At 39.8% G+C, this 19,477-nt stretch overlaps 1 protein-coding gene across 3 annotated transcripts in view; it reads right to left on the reverse strand.

Moving 5' to 3' along the window:
- The window catches only part of LOC106902631 (glypican-5-like), a 409,372-nt gene that overhangs the window by 274,609 nt on the left and 115,286 nt on the right, over positions 1–19,477 (reverse strand). For 2 of the 3 annotated variants that reach the window (XM_014966274.1, XM_014966276.1), the window contains 2 exons: positions 17,078–17,137; positions 15,053–15,178 (listed from right to left, as the gene is read on the reverse strand). In XM_014966274.1, coding sequence (XP_014821760.1) covers positions 15,053–15,178; positions 17,078–17,137 — 186 coding nt within the window. The remainder of the gene's footprint in view (positions 1–15,052; positions 15,179–17,077; positions 17,138–19,477) is intronic. The other variant, XM_014966275.1, reaches the window with a different exon arrangement.

A 19,477-nucleotide genomic window follows, 5' to 3' on the forward strand; every position in this document is an offset into this window, starting at 1 on the left:
ACACATAAAACTAACGTGGAGGCCTAATTTAACCTTAATGACAATTTACAGCAAGATCATTCTAGCACAGTAAAACCTGGATCAAACCTCAAGTATGTTTAGTTCAACATGTATCTAATTTAGTTCAACCCTGAAGCACGTGCCCACACACAGAACAATTCTACTGACCTCTATGAGACCACTCAAGCTGTTACTGCTGGGCTCTTGCTGAAATGGTGAGCTGACTGGAGAGAATCAATGCAAGTATCAAAAGCTGTACAAGGGAAGGCTTTGCAATATCAGAGCAGTAGAGAAACAGTATTGTCTGCTGTGACTGATTGAGTATTTGAACAAGGCACCAAGGTGAGAGGCATCGCATTTGAACAAGGCACCAAGGTGAGAGGCATCATAGAATGGTTAGAGTTGGAAAGGATCTTAAAGATCATCAAGTTCCAACCCCCCTGCCATGGGCAGGGACACCTCCCACTAGAGCAGGTTGCTCAAAGCCCCATCCAGCCTGGCCTTGAGGGCTGGGAGCTGCTGCAGAGCAGGGTAACTATTCATCTCTTCCAAAGGAACAAACCAAGCAGGCTGACAGCAACTTTTGTTCCACAGAGATGGATTTTTTTGCATTTCCACTAAAATATTTTGGTTTAAGCAACTACAAATTCTATCACAGCAACACTTTACTCAAAGTATTCACTTTTGTTTGAAAAATGTAAAGTTTATTATTTGTTTTATTTGACAGGCTGTATCTAAACACTGATTCCTAAAGGTCTGCTTCAAAGTCCACCAAATTTAATGCCTGTTTTCTATTGACCTGCTCATACTGTAGATATCTACACACAGGACTAGTAAAGGAGTATAAGAAAATTCACCTTGAACTAATTTTTTTTTAAATACATAGTTACTTTTACACCTTCAATTTCTTCTTGAAGTAGATATCTACACACAGGACTAGTAAAGGGGTATAAGAAAATTCACCTTGAACTATTTTTTTTTTTTTAAATACATGGTTACTTTTACACCTTCAATTTCTTCTTGAAATAACATCAAAAAGATTTTTATGTATATCTGCTGGTATTTTTCTCACACCTATCAAGACATCACATTCTAACGGTTACACAAAACGCTACAATTTGTAGAGCAAATTCTTTTAGATACACTCGTTCTGGTAATACAAAGCAGCAGTAAGACTTTGTAGGAATTGGTCTGGAAATTTAGAAGTCTTTGTATTAAATTGCAGAGCGCTCAGAAAAGCGCTGTCCTCTGGGGCAGCACTTTCATTCAATGTTCTGAGAAACCCAAACATCATATGTTATCCCTTTTCATCTAACAGAAAAAGGGACCAGACTTGTGACTCTGCCCTCTAGCTTTAGGAGAAAGGATTAGGTCTATCAGTACTAAAAGCATTTTTACTGATATCTCATTTAACTGATATTCTGAAGAATACATTTTCAGTCTGATATCTCTAGGCAAGATAGGAATTTCTTTTTTTTGTTGATACAACTGGATTACATCCCCATTGCAAATGAAAGAAAATTAATTTTACTTCCCTACTGGAAGAATCACTGGCTAAGATAGACTGAAGGATCAGAGAAGACTTTCCCTTTCTACCTATTCACTGTGGCTTTGCCTGTGACCTTTCCTAATAGGAATGGGTAGAAAGTTACTACGTTGGACTCTGGACAATAAAATAAACTTTATCTTGGATGTTTTCCATAGACTTTAACCATGTCTGGATTGTTTTTGTTAGAAGAGTTTCAATGATTGGAACACTACCATATTATTACTGTACTATTTTAATTGGAAAGTTTTGGTTTTCTGACTAAATAAGGGCTGTTCTTTCCCTCTTCTGAAAAAAAAAATTAGAAAAAATAGCACACAAAAGAAAGAGTACCTGCCCATCATTCTTTTGTATTACTCTTCAATAAAGAACATTCCAAAGCTGCCAAAATAAAAGACATATCATGGCAATATCAAATTAGCCCTTGTTACATCTTACATCTGCAAAATATTGCCCTGCTGGAGCCACCTAGATGACTATAACAAGACTTAGTCTTCCATGTATTCTACTCAAAGTCCTGCCCCACGGAATATTTAAATCAGAAGGAGTAAGTTGTTGAGTAGACAAGTATGTCCCCCAAGAAATGCTGAAAACCAGTATTAATTATTTGTATTCAATTCCCTCAACTTGAGAGAAAATGCTGAGTGATGCGATGTTAAAAAGACGCCTTCACAAGTCAAATCCCTATTTGTATTTACAGAATTACTGTTTTCAAATACTTGAGCCATCAACATGAATTACCTGGACATATCACAGTAACAGTATTAACTAAGAAGTGAGAAACACTGCAAGTAAGATGAGAGTGTGACTAGGCAAAAGAATGATTGTTTCCAACAAGCAGGTCATACTTAACCAGCAGTTAATGGCAACGGGGTCACCACGAGTCAATGTAGAAAACACCATTCACAACATCAGGATGATTTTTTTTAAGCGTACTATGCATAGAAACAGAAGCCAACATGCAACTTGAAAACAAAAGCATAAAAACAAAGCTTTAAAGACAAGCACCAAAATATCGGAGGTAGCTTCTTAGCTGTTCCTCGAGCCTGAACTGTAGATGGTTTAGTGAAGCTGCCAGTGGAGTTCCTCAAGTGACCCCAAACCCAGCCTGAGCACCAGAATGGCCTGTTGCCTACCAGGAGGTCATGCACATCCTGCACCAAGTTAACAGTCATCCAACCTCCACAGTAGTCCAGTCCAAAAGAAGAGAGGACCACAAATCATTCTGTCAGACTTCACAGACAGACCCGGGGTGAGCAGCTACTCATGCATTGAAACACGCTTCTTGTGTCACTTGAAAAACTTCCATGCTTGCTACTGGCTTTCTCCTCCTCTCTTTTTATTTCTGTACCTTAGTACAAAACTTGCCCCTGACTCACAATTAACTTCTCATCTGTAGCTGGTGCTGGATAATTCAGCATGTTGTTCCTTTTTGGTGTTAAAGTTCCTCGCAACAGCTGGCACGTAATTACATTTAATGAAATTTCTACAGTGAGATCAATCAATTAAGAGTTTCCAGGACCGAAATCCTCAAAATTGTCTTTCCCTCATCGCTGCATAAAAAAAACCCCACAAAACACACAAACAACAACAACTCCTCAAGTCTTTAAGCATATAGACTTATCAGCTTAAATTGCAAAAATCAGTGCAGATGACATCCAGCCAAATGGTCTGTCACATTGGTCTGAGTCAGCGATCGTGTACAAACATCATTGACTTCTGTCACTTTTCTTTACACGCTTTTTCAGTGTTGGTCATAATGAAGACACACCATGACCTTTTTAAAATTTGCAGCGAGGAGGAAGAGACTTAAAGAATCTATATTCTTAACAGAAAGCCTTACCAGAAAACATGACTTCTGCTCAAAATTGTAAAAAATTTCTTACATTTCTGGCCAAACTAATAAATCCTTCCTCAACAACAGAAACTCAAGTCCTATTTGCAAAACCAAACATTAATTTTCAGAAGTCATACAATCCAGGAGCGAATAATTCTTTCCTCATTTAGTCAGGATTCTACTACTTAACAGAATATCCTTAAATAAATGCACTGAAGCGCTACAAGAAGATTTAATATAAGGCTGCAGATGTACATGGGCACGCAGGCAATTGTTTCTTCCCCCTGGTGGCTGGCCTGGACAATGGAGGGGGAAAGGAGGGAGGGTTTGCCACTAAAATTAATTATGTATGCTTGTAAAAGCTTCTTTTATAGCATAAGGAGAAAGGTTGTATATATATGTAGTGTGTAAAACAATACCTGTTTTCAGCATATGGCTTTGATCCAGCCTGTACTTTAGGGTGTTGCTGCTCACAGCCACACTGCATGCATACTCTGACAGCAAAACCTGAACTCACAAAGCTGCACTGACGGGCTGCAGCAACAGAGGTGTGAGGGGTTCTTTAGGGGCAATCTTCCATTTTTAATAAGTTCTGTCTGGAATTCAAAAGGTATCAGGTCTCACTACACATATACAGCGACTGTGGCACAGACTTATTTTGATGTTGGTAGCTCTTCTCCAGCAGAGGAGGTACCTTACTCACAAGTAGTTACGGGACACATATACAGTATTTCATGATCACTCTCTTCTCAGCTCCGTGTCTTGGTTCTTTAACACAGCACTGTGGATGGTCCCAAAAACCTAACAGGTATCCTTTGGACTGAACAGACAGCTGGGGCTGAAAGCCTGTGCCTGAAGCTTAGCCTTGTGCAATACTAGAAATGGCCCCTGACTGAAGAATAAATACATCTTCTCAATTTGTAGAGAAAAATAACTGCTGTGGTCATCAGTGGTAAACTATAAAGTAATCTCAACGATTAGAGAACGCTAGTGATGTGTCACAGCTTTCGAGACAATCAGCCCTTCCTGATTGTGTGGGCAGTGTGTTCAAGAAGCATTTACAGCACTGAAATTAATTAGGTACAGTTTTACAAATAGGAAGCAGTTTTCCTGGTTCCATTTTTTCCCCACCCCGTGTTTTAGTTAGAGTGAGATTGTCATTAAACTATTACAGCTAAGGAGTTTTCTGCTATTTCATGGCATTATAACATGTCTGTTCATTGTTAGAAAGACAGTCCCCTCTCCTCTCCCATAGGATTCAAGATGTAACAGCTCATGATTTTTATAGAGCCAGAACGAGAAGCAGAAGAGTAATCTAACCACAGGATCCTACGTGGCATTCATCTCAAATCACCACAGAAGACATTCCTTTCTACATATGTATATTCCCATAACCCCCTGGGAGATGTTTTAGTGACGTCCTTTCTGGCACCAAATATGTAATTCTTTCAATTATTATCAGTTTACCATCTTGGCCTCTCTGACCTTGCAGAAAAAAAAACCATCTAGGCGTTACTATATGGCATTTTAATAACTCTTGCAGATTGAACACAGCTTGTTAGTTGCATTTGTGTGCTTCCTTTTCATAAGAAGTCACTTGATACGGGTTATAGACATACAAAACATCCAATATTAACCAATTATTTTTCTGTTTGCTAGTACTGGTGAAATGCAATGAAACAACTTCACTTTCACAATATATTACACGTTCATTTCAACCATATTTTCTGTTCATCACTGAAAGCTGCCTAACATCTTTTTAGGAAATCCTCTCCAACTGAACTGAAATTGAATTTATACCTATTAAAAACAAAGACAAATATTATCTCCTTATTGAAACACTTATTTCCTTATATTCCTATGTCTTCTTAGTTAAGTAGATTTTGCTTTGTGAGTGTCTTTTAAAAACTAGTCCAGTGCTCTGTGGTGGCACTATTCATATCATAAGCACGAAACACTTATTTCCTTATATTCCTATGTTTTCTTGGTTAAATACATTTTGCTTTGTGAGTGTCTTTTAAAAACTAGTCCAGTGCTCTGTGGTGGCACTATTCATATCATAAGTATTTTATCTAAGGGCCACAGGTTAGCGACTGGGGGTGAGAACAGCTCTAATCTCACTCTGTGCACAATGCTCTGTGTTTACAATAGAACTGCTGCTTTCTACCATCAGTGAGGTGTCTCACCTTGTAAAAACAGAAAATAATGCAGGTTTCTGTGTCTCTCAGTGCATCTTACAGCTATTAGAAGAGTCTCCTGAGCATTTGCACTGGTTAGTTTGCTGCCAGCGTGGCCTTCAAGAGTTTCAGGTTTTCAAACACTTTCTGGTGCACAGTGAGAGGACAGGAAATCGCAGAGAAAATTTGAGATTAGAGAGGTTCTGACTGGATAGAAAGGAAAATTTTTGCACCACGAGGACAGTGAAGAACTGGAACAAGTCTCCCAGAAAGCTCATGATGTCTCCATCACCGGAAGTTTTCAAGACCAGACTGGATAAAGGCCTGAGGAATCTGATTGGATCTCTGGGATCAGCAGCCCCTGCTTTGAGCAGGAGGTTGGACCAGAGACCTCCTGAGCTCCCCTTCCAAGCTGAAGTGAACTGCGGTTCTAAGGACATAAGCTGTTATCCCATTCTACTTATCACTTGCCAGGCCACGCCTGGAATAATGTGTTCAGTTTTGGTCCCTGCTCTGCAAAAAAGATGTGGACAGGCTGGAGAGGGTCCAGAGAAGGGCCACCAAGATGACCAAAGGACTGGGAAGCCTGCCATATGAAGAAGGCTGAGAGAATTGGTTTTGTTCAGCCTTGAGAAAAAGAAGGCTTAGTGGAGACCTTATCATCACTTTCCAGTATTTAAAGGGTGGCCACAAAGAAGATGGAGACTCCTTTTTTTACAAGGAGTCACATGGAAAAGATGAGGGGGAATAGGTTACAAGTTACTCCTGGGAAGATTCCGATTGGCCACAAGAGGAAAATTCTTCACAATGAGAACAATCAGCCATTGGAATAATCTCACCAGGGAAGTGGTGGGTTCTCCAACATTGGACACTTTTAAGATTCGGCTAGACAGGGTGCTGAACCACCTTGTCTAGACCATGCTTTTGCCAAGAAAGGTTGGACCAGGTGATCCTTGAGGTCCCTTCCAATCTGGAATAATATGATTCTATGATTTTAAAAAACCTAACCAAAGGAAAAAACTAACAAGAACATCACAAGTCCTGGAAAACACCCTAAAACCTGCAAAATACTGCAAAAAGATATCTTTTACAACTTACAGTAACGGGTATATCTCCAGTAATTCTTTATACTGATGGGAGAAGAATAACAGAAGCTAAGCACTTTTTAAGAATGCTAAGGCTAAATGATTATCTCTCTTTTCCATATCCAGATGGCTGCTTCCTAGAGCCTACAGAAATGAGAAAGGGGACAACGATAGTGCTAAACTCATAAAAATTGAAAGTCCTAAAGGAAAACATTCTGAGAAAAGGAAGTCACTGTGATTTGTCACTTCCTTTCTCTGTCAGCTCGCACAGGCCCTGAGAGCCTAACAACCAACAACGTGATCTGCTCAAGCCTGTGGACAGGTGTCCCCTAATCCCGCCACTTAATGCAAAGTCCCCAGCAAAAACAAGGGACAGAGGGAGAGAAGAAAGGAAAAGAAGTGTGGATTCCTACTGAGTGTTACAAACATCCTTCTCTTATATTCCTGGTAATCTGTTTTTGAAAGCCATTTTTCTATTCAAGTTTTTAACCACAAAACATTAGACTTGAAATTTCCTGAGAAAGTGATTCCAATCTGAAAAGTAATTGCTGTAGAAGAATCTCCGTCCCCTGCCAAATCAGGGCACTACATGTCAAACTTGTAGACTTCAGTGATATGAACATGTTTTTACTACCTTTTAATTCCTCAGAGCAGTAAAAAACCAAGGCAGATTCGGAGAAATGAGAATGAAGAATTTAACCTGTCTCAAACATTTTTCCATTTGCCAATCCCAAAGTCTGCCACATTCAGAGAAACCCATTCCAGATAAAATCCACCCATACACACTTACAGAGACAGATCTGAAATGATGATGGATCTGTACCTGTGCAATGGAAAGCTGTGTCTGACCAGCAGAATCTTTCTTCTACCATCGTTAAGACTATTTCAGATCAAGTGAACTGGCAATAAGAAAAAGACCATTTCGTTTGGAAACTCAGGAAATTTCCTCCTGAAATTGAGAGGCAACAAACAAAATTCTTTACAGTCTTTATCAAGAAAGTTTTTCTACAAGATTGCCCAAACTCCTGTCAGTTGACCTCCTCCTACTCTGGCTTTGTGTGTGAAAAAATAATCATGTGACATAAAGAGGAGCCTGGGGGGGGAAAAAAAATATCTCTGAAGCAGCTAGCAATCCTGTCACTCAATTTAAAAAAAAATAATAATGAAATAGTAACATCCCTTTCTTCAATCTCCTAACTCTGTAGAAACTTCCAACCTGTTCCACAGTTAGGCATCAAGTAGCAATAACTCCTAAAACAAACTGCACACCTACAGTGCAATTGTAACTTGTAAAATGTCTCACTGACCTAGAAGTGTCATGACCCTTTGCTTAGAAAAAGTCATGTAAAGCTGCTGCACATGATGGTCGTGGTTCAGATTTGCTTCTTCCAAGGAACAATTTCTCTGCCAAACTTTTGAAAGCTTTCTTTTTCAGAGTCAACCTGAAGGTTGACACTGTTCTAACAAGGTTTTTTTTTATTTTGTAAATGGAAAATATAGCCTCAAAAGCAGCCAAGAGCCTGGATTCAGGTTACCACCTGCAGCCACATGGGTACCTGCTGTGATCTCATTAGGTTTCACACTTCCAGCACAGGCTGGCTCAGCTCTGGGATGGGACATTCCTGCTGCGAGCCAGCCCAGCCTAACACCACCTCACTGTTAGGGGCAGTGTGCTGCCACTCATGTTACCACAGGCTAAGTGCATCAACAGACTGCATTGATATAATTTTTTATCAAACTTTATATATACACTAATTGCAGCCTCTAAGTACTTATTATTTGAGGTGATTACAGGTTCAGACCCAAGACTTCAAATGCAGGTTGTCCAGGTGACGACCAGGTGTGTATACATGATCACGTTAGTTCTGATCAGGTTTATACTTTTCTGTTAAACCCCTGAGTGTCACCATTTCTCACACTCCAGTTTATATTGCAGAGCAGTCTCAGAACCAGGTTCTTTTTCAATGAAACCAAGGAAACTGCATCAACAGACTGCATTGATATAATTTTTTATCAAACTTTATATATACACTAATTGCAGCCTCTAAGTACTTATTATTTGAGGTGATTACAGTTTCAGACCCCAGACTTCAAATGCAGGTGTCCAGATGACCACCAGGTGTGTATACATGATCACATTAGTTCTGATCAGGTTTATACTTTTCTGTTGTTCAGACCCAAGACTTCAAATGCAGGTTGTCCAGGTGACGACCAGGTGTGTATACATGATCACGTTAGTTCTGATCAGGTTTATACTTTTCTGTTAAACCCCTGAGTGTCACCATTTCTCACATTCCAGTTTATATTGCAGAGCAGTCTCAGAACCAGATTCTTTTTCAATGAAACCAAGGTTGCACTATAAGGATGCTAGTGGTGTTCAGTCCCCAGGAATGTACCAGAGCTAGTCTGGAGTAAAACCTCGGCAGTACAGAAAGCAGGGGCATTTGGTTATCAGCACCATCCCTTTCTCTGAAGATCCATGCCTATTGTGCAGAGACACACCAGAGCTAGTCCAAAGTAAAACCTCGGCAGTACAGAAAGCAGGGGCATTTGGTTGTCAGCACCATCCCTTTCTCTGAAGATCCAAGCCTATTGTGCAGAGACACAGCCTAAAAGCATATTTCAGCACCTGAGAAAAGAGGGCTTTACTACAGAGATCCAAGCATCCACCACCACCAGCAACAAAGCCAGTCACTTATTTTTCTTCTTCATCACCAGCTCACATTTTCCTACTAGAAGACTCAAGCTGATTTTTGCTTACTGGAGTTAGCAATGAAACCTGTCACTTCTTCATTACCAGCTCACGTTTTCCTACTATAAGACTCAAGCTGATTTTTGCTTACTGGAGTATCACAACAGAGATGTTGCGCATTTCAGAGTACACCAAAGTAACCACAAGTGCTCATTCCTTAAAAGAAAAAATATTTGAAATAGTAGCAGCAATCTTACAGTTCTCTCTAGCATATGTCAGCCTCTACATTTCAACTCATAAAATGACAACACTTTCTGTAGGAATAACATAAGAGGTTAGAGCGTCTATTCCTCTGTGGGACAGTCCCTCCATGCAGGCAGTTGTGAGCAGACTTCTCAATTTTCATAAATCCTGAGATCCTGACACATCGTTCATGTGACATGAGTATCTCTGAAATGGTCATGCCCATTTGTGTGATAACAACACGTCCTTGGGGGCTGCCCTGAGAATGTACCTTCTAGCAGAGCTCGGGAGACGCAGCGCAACGCTGCAACATCCTCTTTGCTTCCAGATCAAGCCAGGACATACCAAGGAGGAGGTTGTCACTGAAAGGCAACTGCTGAGGTTGCTCAACACGCCCCGGAGCAACTTTTCCACTCCAGCCCCTAAGGCTGAGCATCGGCACTGCAGTCAATAGCTTTCAGAGGGCAATCAGACTCTCTGAGAGCCAATGGTCCAGCCATGGGGAAAGAGAGGGAGAGCGTGTGCAGCACCTAAGTTGGCTATAATGAATACCAACTACACTCATAATGTTTTAATTCTTCTATACACAGATTAATGCTTGTCTATTTATTATTTATGATGGTTTCTTGTCTCTTGAAATAGAAACTGCAAGAGGCAGGCAGAGATGGAAAGATGGAATTATTATCATCTAACTTTAATATAATTCTCACAACTCTTTGTTCCCTTAAAGTGGTATTTCCAAATCCAGATTACTCTGTTGTACACAGGCACACACCTCAAAAACCTGCCACTGAGACCCCATCTCATTTTCCCTTCCCTAGCAGCAGAAAGAGTTGTCTCTGATAAGGCTACTCTACCTTAGGTAAGCCTTCACAAAAAGCCAAACTTCATAAAAGGGAGTTCTAAAGCAAAATTTGACATCAAGAGAAAAATCTTGATGTCCTTGGGAAAGTCCTTGGGCACTGTATTGTACTAGTCTGCCATTTATGAGGCTGAGACCTGAGAGAGCAAACCCTGTTTAGCTAACATGGCCAGGGAGAATGGAGAAACTGATTCAATGCCAGCATTTAGCTAGGTTGAAGAGATATTCCTGAGAAGAGGAAGGTTCCTGCAGTTTAGCCCCTGCAGAAAAAAAGTCCATGGGAGAAGCTGCCTAAGGGTGACCAGAGGAAGAGATTTGGTCGTGGCACCTGGTTGTCTTGTATCTGCTCAGATAGCAATTTTACAACTTGCTCTCCTATAAGCTGAATTGGCTTATGAATTCATCCATTTTTTTCAAACATCCAAACATTCTGAGGCAAGACATTTCACAGCTTAATCAAAAGTTTAGCAAAGGAATATCTACTCCTGTTTTTGAGCTGTCACTAAGTTAAGATGTGCCTTGTTCTTTTGATGAAAGAGACAGTGAAGAGCAAATCCCCACTCAGCACCTCCCCAAACACAGGATTTTTATAGACCACTATCATGTTCCTCTTCTATCTTTTCTGTGTCAGGCTTAAGTGTCTGTGTTCCACATACAGGATCCATTTCATGCCCTTGATGCTCCTCATTGTTACTCTCCCTGTACATTTGTGGTCGTGCTCTGTCTTTCCAAGCCTGAGGGAGAGCAGAACTGCAGACACCATGTGCCTGGAGCAGTGAAAGCCACCTCAGTGCACACCACTCTGTACATAACATTTGGATTGTCCTTCTCATGTAAATCACTTGACAGTTGCCCGTGTTGAATTTCACATGACATTTTATTGCCTCATCATTCCATGTCACGTGTTTCTCCCACAATTAACCAGAGCTGACCTTTGTCTTTTAACTATCAGCACACGCTGTCACCTCAGTACTCACTCTCCTTCACAGGTCTTCTATGACAGATGAAGAGCACAGGTTCCAGCACAAATCCCCATAAGCTGCCACTGGTGACCTCTTCCTACTCTAAATTGCAACCATCTACTACCTACCCTTATTTTCATCTCTACCAGCCTCGTATGAAGGAGCTTATCAAACATCTACCAGGAATCCAAGCAGACTACAGGAATCTACCCTGTCTACAGGCTTGTCATCTCCTTCTGAGAACTCTCAACATCATGATTCCTTTCCTCTAAATATCATGTTCATCTGCTTAAATTTTCTACAGATTTTACTGTTCCATACCAGGTTTACCAGCCATAGCTTTCTGAAATCTTTACTTTGCTAAAAATACAATGATGTCTTCACATTTCACATCTTTCTATCATCTACTATTGGAGTAGTCTTACATAGAATTTCGTATCACAATGAGTTATTCGACTATTTAACCCTTTAGTCCTTCTAGAGTTCGTAGGTGAATGAAGGCTGGTCCTGGCTGTACATAATGGTCCACGCTGTCAACTCCTCCTGCAACCTCTTCTACTGACCAGGTATTGAAATACTGACCTGACACACTGCCAGGGAAGAAAGGTTCCAGCACAGAAATTTCTCCAAGCTTGCTTTACTTTGCAAAACATTTTTCCAGATTTTCTGCTCTCACCTCATCTTCTCTGAGCGTTCCTTGTATACTCAGACCATTTATTAGCCTCACAGACTATATCTTACATGAAGTCTTGTTCCAGGAACAAGTTACTCAAAAGAGTAATTAAGAGAAAGACAGTACTCCTGGTGCAAGTATTTCTAATGTCTTCAAAGACCCTGAACTGACACTAGAGGAGTCCTAGCAAAGCCATGTTTTGCTGTTCACCCAAAGAGAAGGCCAGAAGCATATTCTCAAACTGGTGGAAACAATACAGCTCTTTTTATGGTGTATTTACTGGCAGCTCAAGGGTGGGGTTTTTTTTGCTTGCTAGTGCATTGATTTAAACATGATAAAACCCAATCCAGAGAACTATAATAAAATTAAAAACTGCAATGAGAATCCTGTTTATCAGACCCTCTGAAAGTATCCAAGTGCCCTCTCTACTAATTGAATGAACAATCCCCATTTGTGAGTAATAATTTCTTATTGTTTCAGGCTGCATCTGTGTGTCAAATTGTTTTTAAAGGTTGAATTTGTTTTTCCTAAAGAGCTTGAATGCCAATTAGCACGCAGCATAAATATCACTCAGCCTTCAAATAGTGTTATGAAATGCAAGAAGCACCGAGGAAACAGGAACTGCAGCTTTTGCCAGTTCCACAGCCTGAGTAACCTTAAACTGAAGTTCACAAGAGATCCACCAGATTAATTGGGGTGATCTATTTTCTGATACAGAGTTAAGAATAAGGCCCTATTTTGAGTTCAGAGTCATTTACTACTGCTGATAATTAATCCTCTGGTCTCCTGGGAAAGGAGAAAGTGTAAAGAGAAATGCATCTTCAGGCGTCACCAGGACAGGTTTATTTCTCATGTGGGGAGAACTGGTGACAAGCCCAGCCTATAAAACAGATGATAAAAGGAATAAAACTTGCCAGCGAGCAGGCCCCATGACTGTGCCGCCGTGTAGCACTGCTGGCAGCACAGCCTGCCCGGGAAGTCTCCTGCTTCTAGTGCAATCCCTACTGTGACAGAACCAGTAAATACATACATGCATGATCACACATGTGAATTTAAACTTTTATTTTCTAATTTGCCTATTTAATATGTTAATTAGAAATATATATTTCAAGGTTTGGGGTTTTTTTTATGTCATTGTTGGGGTGAAGATCTGCATTCTTTTTCCTTTCTTTTTGCTTTTTAATTCAAAATATGAGGGGTCTTGTTAGTCTTCTCTCTGCTACTTTTCCCAGCTTCATACCCCTTTCAAACCTGAAACTTTTTCCACATGTCTCCAGCTCTGGGAAAATTACAGACAGGTATAGGAAAAAAACAACAGCTTTCCTCTTCATGTCTTCCTAAACATGTATATCAGCAATTTAAGTGGCTTTTTTCTTTTTTTTTAAAAAACAAAATAAGATAGAAATTAAACCTAAATTTTTATTTAATTTTTTGTTCAGAGAGTTGATATAGAATATGTTTTTCTTGGTTTTGCTTTTCTTATTTTGTTTTTGACAGAAAGCTGTTCGTGCTGAGACTTAACTGTGTATCCAGCAACATGTTACCAGCAAATGGGACTCTGAAATGCAAATACTCATTAGAAGTACTGATATTCTCCATGCTTCCTCCCCATTACTTTTCAATCAGTATTACATTCAGTATACATTAATATTTATTGGCATTGTTGCCAAAATCTTCAAAAAAATGCTTCTACAATTAATTTCTAATGCAAATATAGAATTGAAATATTAAACTTGAAAGTTATTGTTGAATGTGTTGTATTTATCTCTGAATATCTCAGACATAATTAAGTTGAACTTATTTACACATGAGAAATCTAAGCAGAGCTGTGTGGGAGTCAGAACTCCCTTTCATGGGACAACCTATAATTGTAACATCCCTCTTTGTTCCACGTTGGAATTACTCCATGAGTCCCTATAAAACAATGTTCAATCATGAAAATTGCTTTAAAGCAGGAAAACAGAATGCTAGAACTTTATCTTTTAAAACTGCTACAGATGACAAAATACACTTCAAAAAGAAACATCATGAAAGCCAACACAATCCCATGGAATGTCTCTCTTTTGACAAAAAGACATCTTTGGAAAACACTCCCTGGCACGCTTCCAACCAGCTCTCACTGCAAAAACTGATGTATACTTTGACAAAGATAGTAACAGATAGAGTTGTATTCTGAATACCTCTTTTTCTCCTCAGGGCAATGTTGCCTCATGTTATACAGAGTAAGAGAAATGACAGCAAGAAGTTCAGCTCATGGAGAGTACAAGTGTATTTTCCAGTTTGGGTTCTAAAGGGTGATGGGAAGGACTGGGATAAAGTACAGAAGAGAAAAGAATTAGCTGACTAGAAAGATCTTTTCACCCTACAGAGCTTCTAGCTGCTCTAGCAACATGGAACAGCGCATTTATTAATTGTTACTTTATAAGAATTCCTGCAGAACATGCTCTGGTAAGAACAAAGGGCAATTCTAAAAACAGTTGTTATTCAAAGCGCTATGTCAGAAAATCTGAAAAGAAATGGCAGGGAAATTCTTTAAAAACATAACGGCTTGGTCACTGAATTTTTCTGAGATGTTTGCAGGGAGAGCTACATATTTTCTAATGATGGCTAACCATGTTGTTCAGCTCTGCAATAATGGGTCTATAAATGGCAGACTGGAAGGAATCTCCAGTCAGTCACAGAGACAGTGCTTGCTAACAGACCTCTAGAGGGTAAGATCTCACTACAGACAAAGAGCTGTCTCTCTATAGTTAAAGGACTATACCAAGCAGCCCTTCAAGAAAGTGCTCCACTCTAGTTAATACAGATACATAAAACACAGCGTTAACAACTTTCTATTTTAGCAAAACCCTTGCTCAATTAAGCATCAAGTTCACCATGCAGGAGAAACAACTTCCCAGGATGCTCCCAAACCAGCAGAAGGACATGAAGTCACCTTTTTCACCATCAGAGAAAACTTTCACCAGTAACTTTACCTTTCTACGACATCCTCTCCGTTCCAGCAGGTTGAGCTGTCTCTCATCACCAGGTCTCCATCACACAGCCTTTCTGCTATAGAGGCGTGAAAGGTTCGGGATCGCTTCATGTAATTGATGAACTCTCTGTAAAGTAGGAAGAACACATTTAAGAACAGAACAGTACACTTATGGTTTAAGTCCCTGTCAATTTAACCCACCACAAGATAAAGAGTTTATAATCCTTTCAGAAACTAAGTCATCCAAGTTGATTAATTTCTATTTCTACTGTATTTCTACCCCTACGTATCATCCAGTCTTACTTAGTCCAGTGTTAACACACAACTGCATAAAAAGGGTGGTTTTAAAAAATTACCTTAACACATCTCACACAGAATTTGAAAAAGCCTACACCTACTATCACTGTACAAAGAGATTAAAAAATCGTAAGAAAGCATTAAAGGAGAGGGCTTTTTCTCTGTTACTGGAAGGGAGTATTTCTCCATTTTCTGCACACGTGTGAGATGAATTAAGAACCCTGTCAACAACCTCCTGAGTGGAAAAAGCTTCCTAAATCTAACACTCCATCACAAAACCTGCAATATGCTGTAAGGACCCCACACATACAACAACAGTACAGGAAGTCATCTCCTTGAGATGGTCTCCTTGGTGGGACCAATTCCTCCCAATCATCACTATTTATGTCACATTATTATTAGAAAGAAATTTCTCTCTCCTCATGTCTGGCAACTCACCTGCCTGCTGCTTTGGTGAATAACCAAAACTCCTGATCAGCACAAACAGCTCATTTCTGACCATGCGTCTATAGAAAAATGCCTTGTGGGCAAACTGCTGCCTCTTTTATAATCTGATTGTACCCATAGTATAGTAGCTATCTGGCTGAGGTAGCCATAAAAATAAACTGTAACAAAACAAGTGCTAATTCAGCACATAATTGAGAGTATTTCAGAATGAGAAACTGCCCTGTCTCCACAGCTTTAGAAGCTCTGATTTGGTTTAAGATGTTGTAGGTATTAAGAACAAGACACAGGGCACAAAAACTGAGCTAGATCTATCACAGAGCTATCTGCTTGTCTCAGAAGTCCCTCAACAGCCCCACAGGGAAGGCCAGGCCAAAGGGCTCACTCTGGTTTATAATGTTTCTGCCTGGTGGGCTGTAAGAGGACACTACGCAGAAGAAGTGCCTGGGGATACGGCTGGATGGAGCTTGGCACAAAACCAGTCAGGATTTATTATTCTTTTGGGAGCAACAGGTGCTTTAAACAATATCAACATCCACTGCAAGGTCCCTACCCCTACAAGGTTTGGCAGTGGTCATCCCTCCACACAGCTCTCTATGCTTTCTCAAAAACAATCATCCCGTTTATCTTGTGTGATGAAATCCTGCTCTCACTAAATTAGTCATCACATGGTCCTAAGGAACTAACTTACCTGGCAATTCAGGAAAGCTGTCATATTAAGCAAAGAAAAAAGCAGGAATTTGGGTGCTTATGACAAAGGTATCAGTATTTCTAGTTCTTGACCACAAGCTTACAAATAAGAGCTGTAAGTATTTATACAGTACAGCTAGGCCCAGACAGAAAGCCACCTACCTGATGGAAAAGCCTAAGAGTATCAATTATGAAAGGTGACACAGATGCTAAAGATTTTACGGGTTCTAAAATGCAGTTTTCTTTGCAGGAGAAAAAGAACACCCTTTTAGGAGTTTAAAGCCCATCTTAGCTCACCCCAAGAGGCTTAAACTCCTTTGCATTTTCAGCAGAGTGGGGTTCTGACATTTCAAAGTAGCATCTTAAAGACAGAATTCTGTGTCCAGCTCAATCTTAACAAGGGAAAATATTTACTTTTCATCAGTCTAAACCTAAACACACTAGATAGAAAATGTACAGTCTCCCAGTGCCCCACAGTATAAAAGCAGTCATCAAAAGTATGCCGCCAACTAGATTACAGCTGAAACAGCAGCTTACAATGGAGATGTGCTACGTGTAGAGACAACAAAGTATGTCACCTTGTTTTCATTCTTACCGAGAGATTTTTTTCAAACTTCTTGATTTGTCATTCTTTGAAGCTTTCAGAGGCAGAGAACTGGAATAGGCCGGGGAGAATAAGCATCAACCAGGAGAGGTTGGGGAGTAGGGGAGAAGCAGGAATTCAGGCAAATGAGGAAAAGAAATGAGAAACAAAAGAGAAAAGTAAAAATTATTTGAAAGAAAGGTCATCAAGCACATGCATAGGATTATATAAGAAAACAAATAAGGAGGAAAATTGTCATGAGATTTTTCCAAAGTATAGATGCAATTAAAAATGTCAATGCAATACTGAAAAAAATGCAGCTGAGATTGTTTCTCTCAATCATTTTCAAATAAGAGCACAATTACAAATGCAGCACACGCAGCAAAAAGCTGAAAATAAATGCAGTGGTAGTTAAATTAACTATAACTGATACCAAATGGAAGTACTGTAAATATATGAGGCTGTACAAGAAAACAATGGCAAACAGTTTAGAACATGCGTCATGGGAAGGGGGATACAAATGAGTAGCATTCATTTTCTGATATAATGAGCAATTTGTTGTCTGTTAATAAATAATGTGAACACAGATATTTTTTGCTCTTTGGTTCTGGTCTCATTTCACCACTGAAAAAAAACCCAACCAACTTTCCAAAACAGGAGAGAAGGAGAGACAGGCTCCAAGGTTATACTGGAGGAAAATCTGTGGAAACAACTGTGGGAGTTAATTTAATGCAAATATATTTTGTGGCACTGATATCCCAAGGTCCCTTAATTAACGTTAAACATTGTATTTAACATTAACATCATGATGCAATTTTCCACTTACATGATTTGATACCACATTCTGCTCTTTCTTATACCTATACTCTCATGTATAAAGCAACAGCAGCAGCTGGAGCAGTGCATGACCCCCCGAAATACACGTTCAATGGCACTTGCCAATCCAGTTAGTTCACACTACAGAGAGTAAGCACCACCTTCAGCAGCTCTGAGGACACCTGGACAATGGTGGTTTTGGCATCGTACTTGCTGGAAGCTAATGACAGGGGTGGCCACAGGAGAGAATGGACCTGCACTGGCCATCAGGTGAGTGTCACCTGTCACCACCGAAGCAGTGATTCCAACACAGGCAGCCAAAAATGGAAATGAGAATTTGTAAGAGGGAAAATCTGGACCTGCTGAAACTTCTGCCTTGGCCAGTCAGTCAGAATTGTTGACTTGTTTCCACTATAAGTTGATTTTCATCTGGCACTAATAACCTGTTTTGTACTAGCAGTTTAATACTCAAATTTTACTAATACCATGTGATGCCTGACTCAATAGATAGTTAATTTTAAATAAAATAGATGCTATTGAGTTCAAACATTCCCCCTAAACCCTCAAAATTGTTTATTTTAAGATGTGTAAGAGATCCCTAAAACTACAGTATAGCAAAGAAATCCCAGCAAAATACCATTTCAAAGCCTGCCTCCTCCAATTCAGGACCTAGTATTATGTTATGGTTCTTTGCTAAACATAACAATTTTACAGAGAGATCTAAGCAGTCTATGTTTAGTGGTTTGAAATATTGCATGCAGGAGATATGCTAGAAGGCCAGTATTTTTGCTACTCCTCTTTGCCAGGAGTCCGGATCCTGGCCAGAATAATACTTTGTACTGAACTCAGCACTGACGTTACAATTTACTGATTGAGATTCTGTACATGCCATGTACATGCCATGTACCATCATATGCTTTCCATTTTCTTGTCATCTCTACCACATGTTAGAGTAACCTCCATATTAAAAAATGACTACCGCAGCAATTCTGCCAGTTTCCGTTAATCCTTGAATATGATTGTGTAATGCAAAAAAAAAAAAAAAAAAAAAATAAAAATTACTGATCAAACTTACACTTTTCAGCTTAATCAGAGCAAAAGATTTCCTACAAGATCATAGAACATTTATTAAAGTTTCAGCTTCTTACACTATTTTCCCTGACAGTGTTGCATAACAAAAAATATGCAGCAATGGAATGTAGGGGAAAATAAAGAAAGATGGGAAATTTTCCAGGAACCCATGAGAGTAAGAGGAGCAGAAAAGGGTTCAACTACCACAAAAGAGGATTCAGTTGCCACATGAATTCAGGGACCATGCAGGACTACACTGTGCAGAACAGCGGAGGGCGAGAAGGACTGCCTCCAGCCAGACTCAAAAAACACACACCCAGAAAAAAGATGTCAGGCAAAGAGACACCATCTTAACAGTCCCACTCTTCAACCGCATGAGCAGCCTTGGCTCTACTGAACAGCTGAAACCAGAGGTTCTGAAACCCTTTGGATCAACAACAACAACAACAACATCTTAACACTCTTCAACTGCACAAGCAGCCTTGGTTCTACTGAATCGCTGAAACCAGAGGTTCTGAAACCCTT

The sequence above is a fragment of the Calidris pugnax genome, unplaced genomic scaffold (genome assembly GCF_001431845.1).
Source record: "Calidris pugnax isolate Ruff unplaced genomic scaffold, ASM143184v1 scaffold65, whole genome shotgun sequence".
NCBI classification, from domain to species: Eukaryota; Metazoa; Chordata; class Aves; order Charadriiformes; family Scolopacidae; genus Calidris; species Calidris pugnax.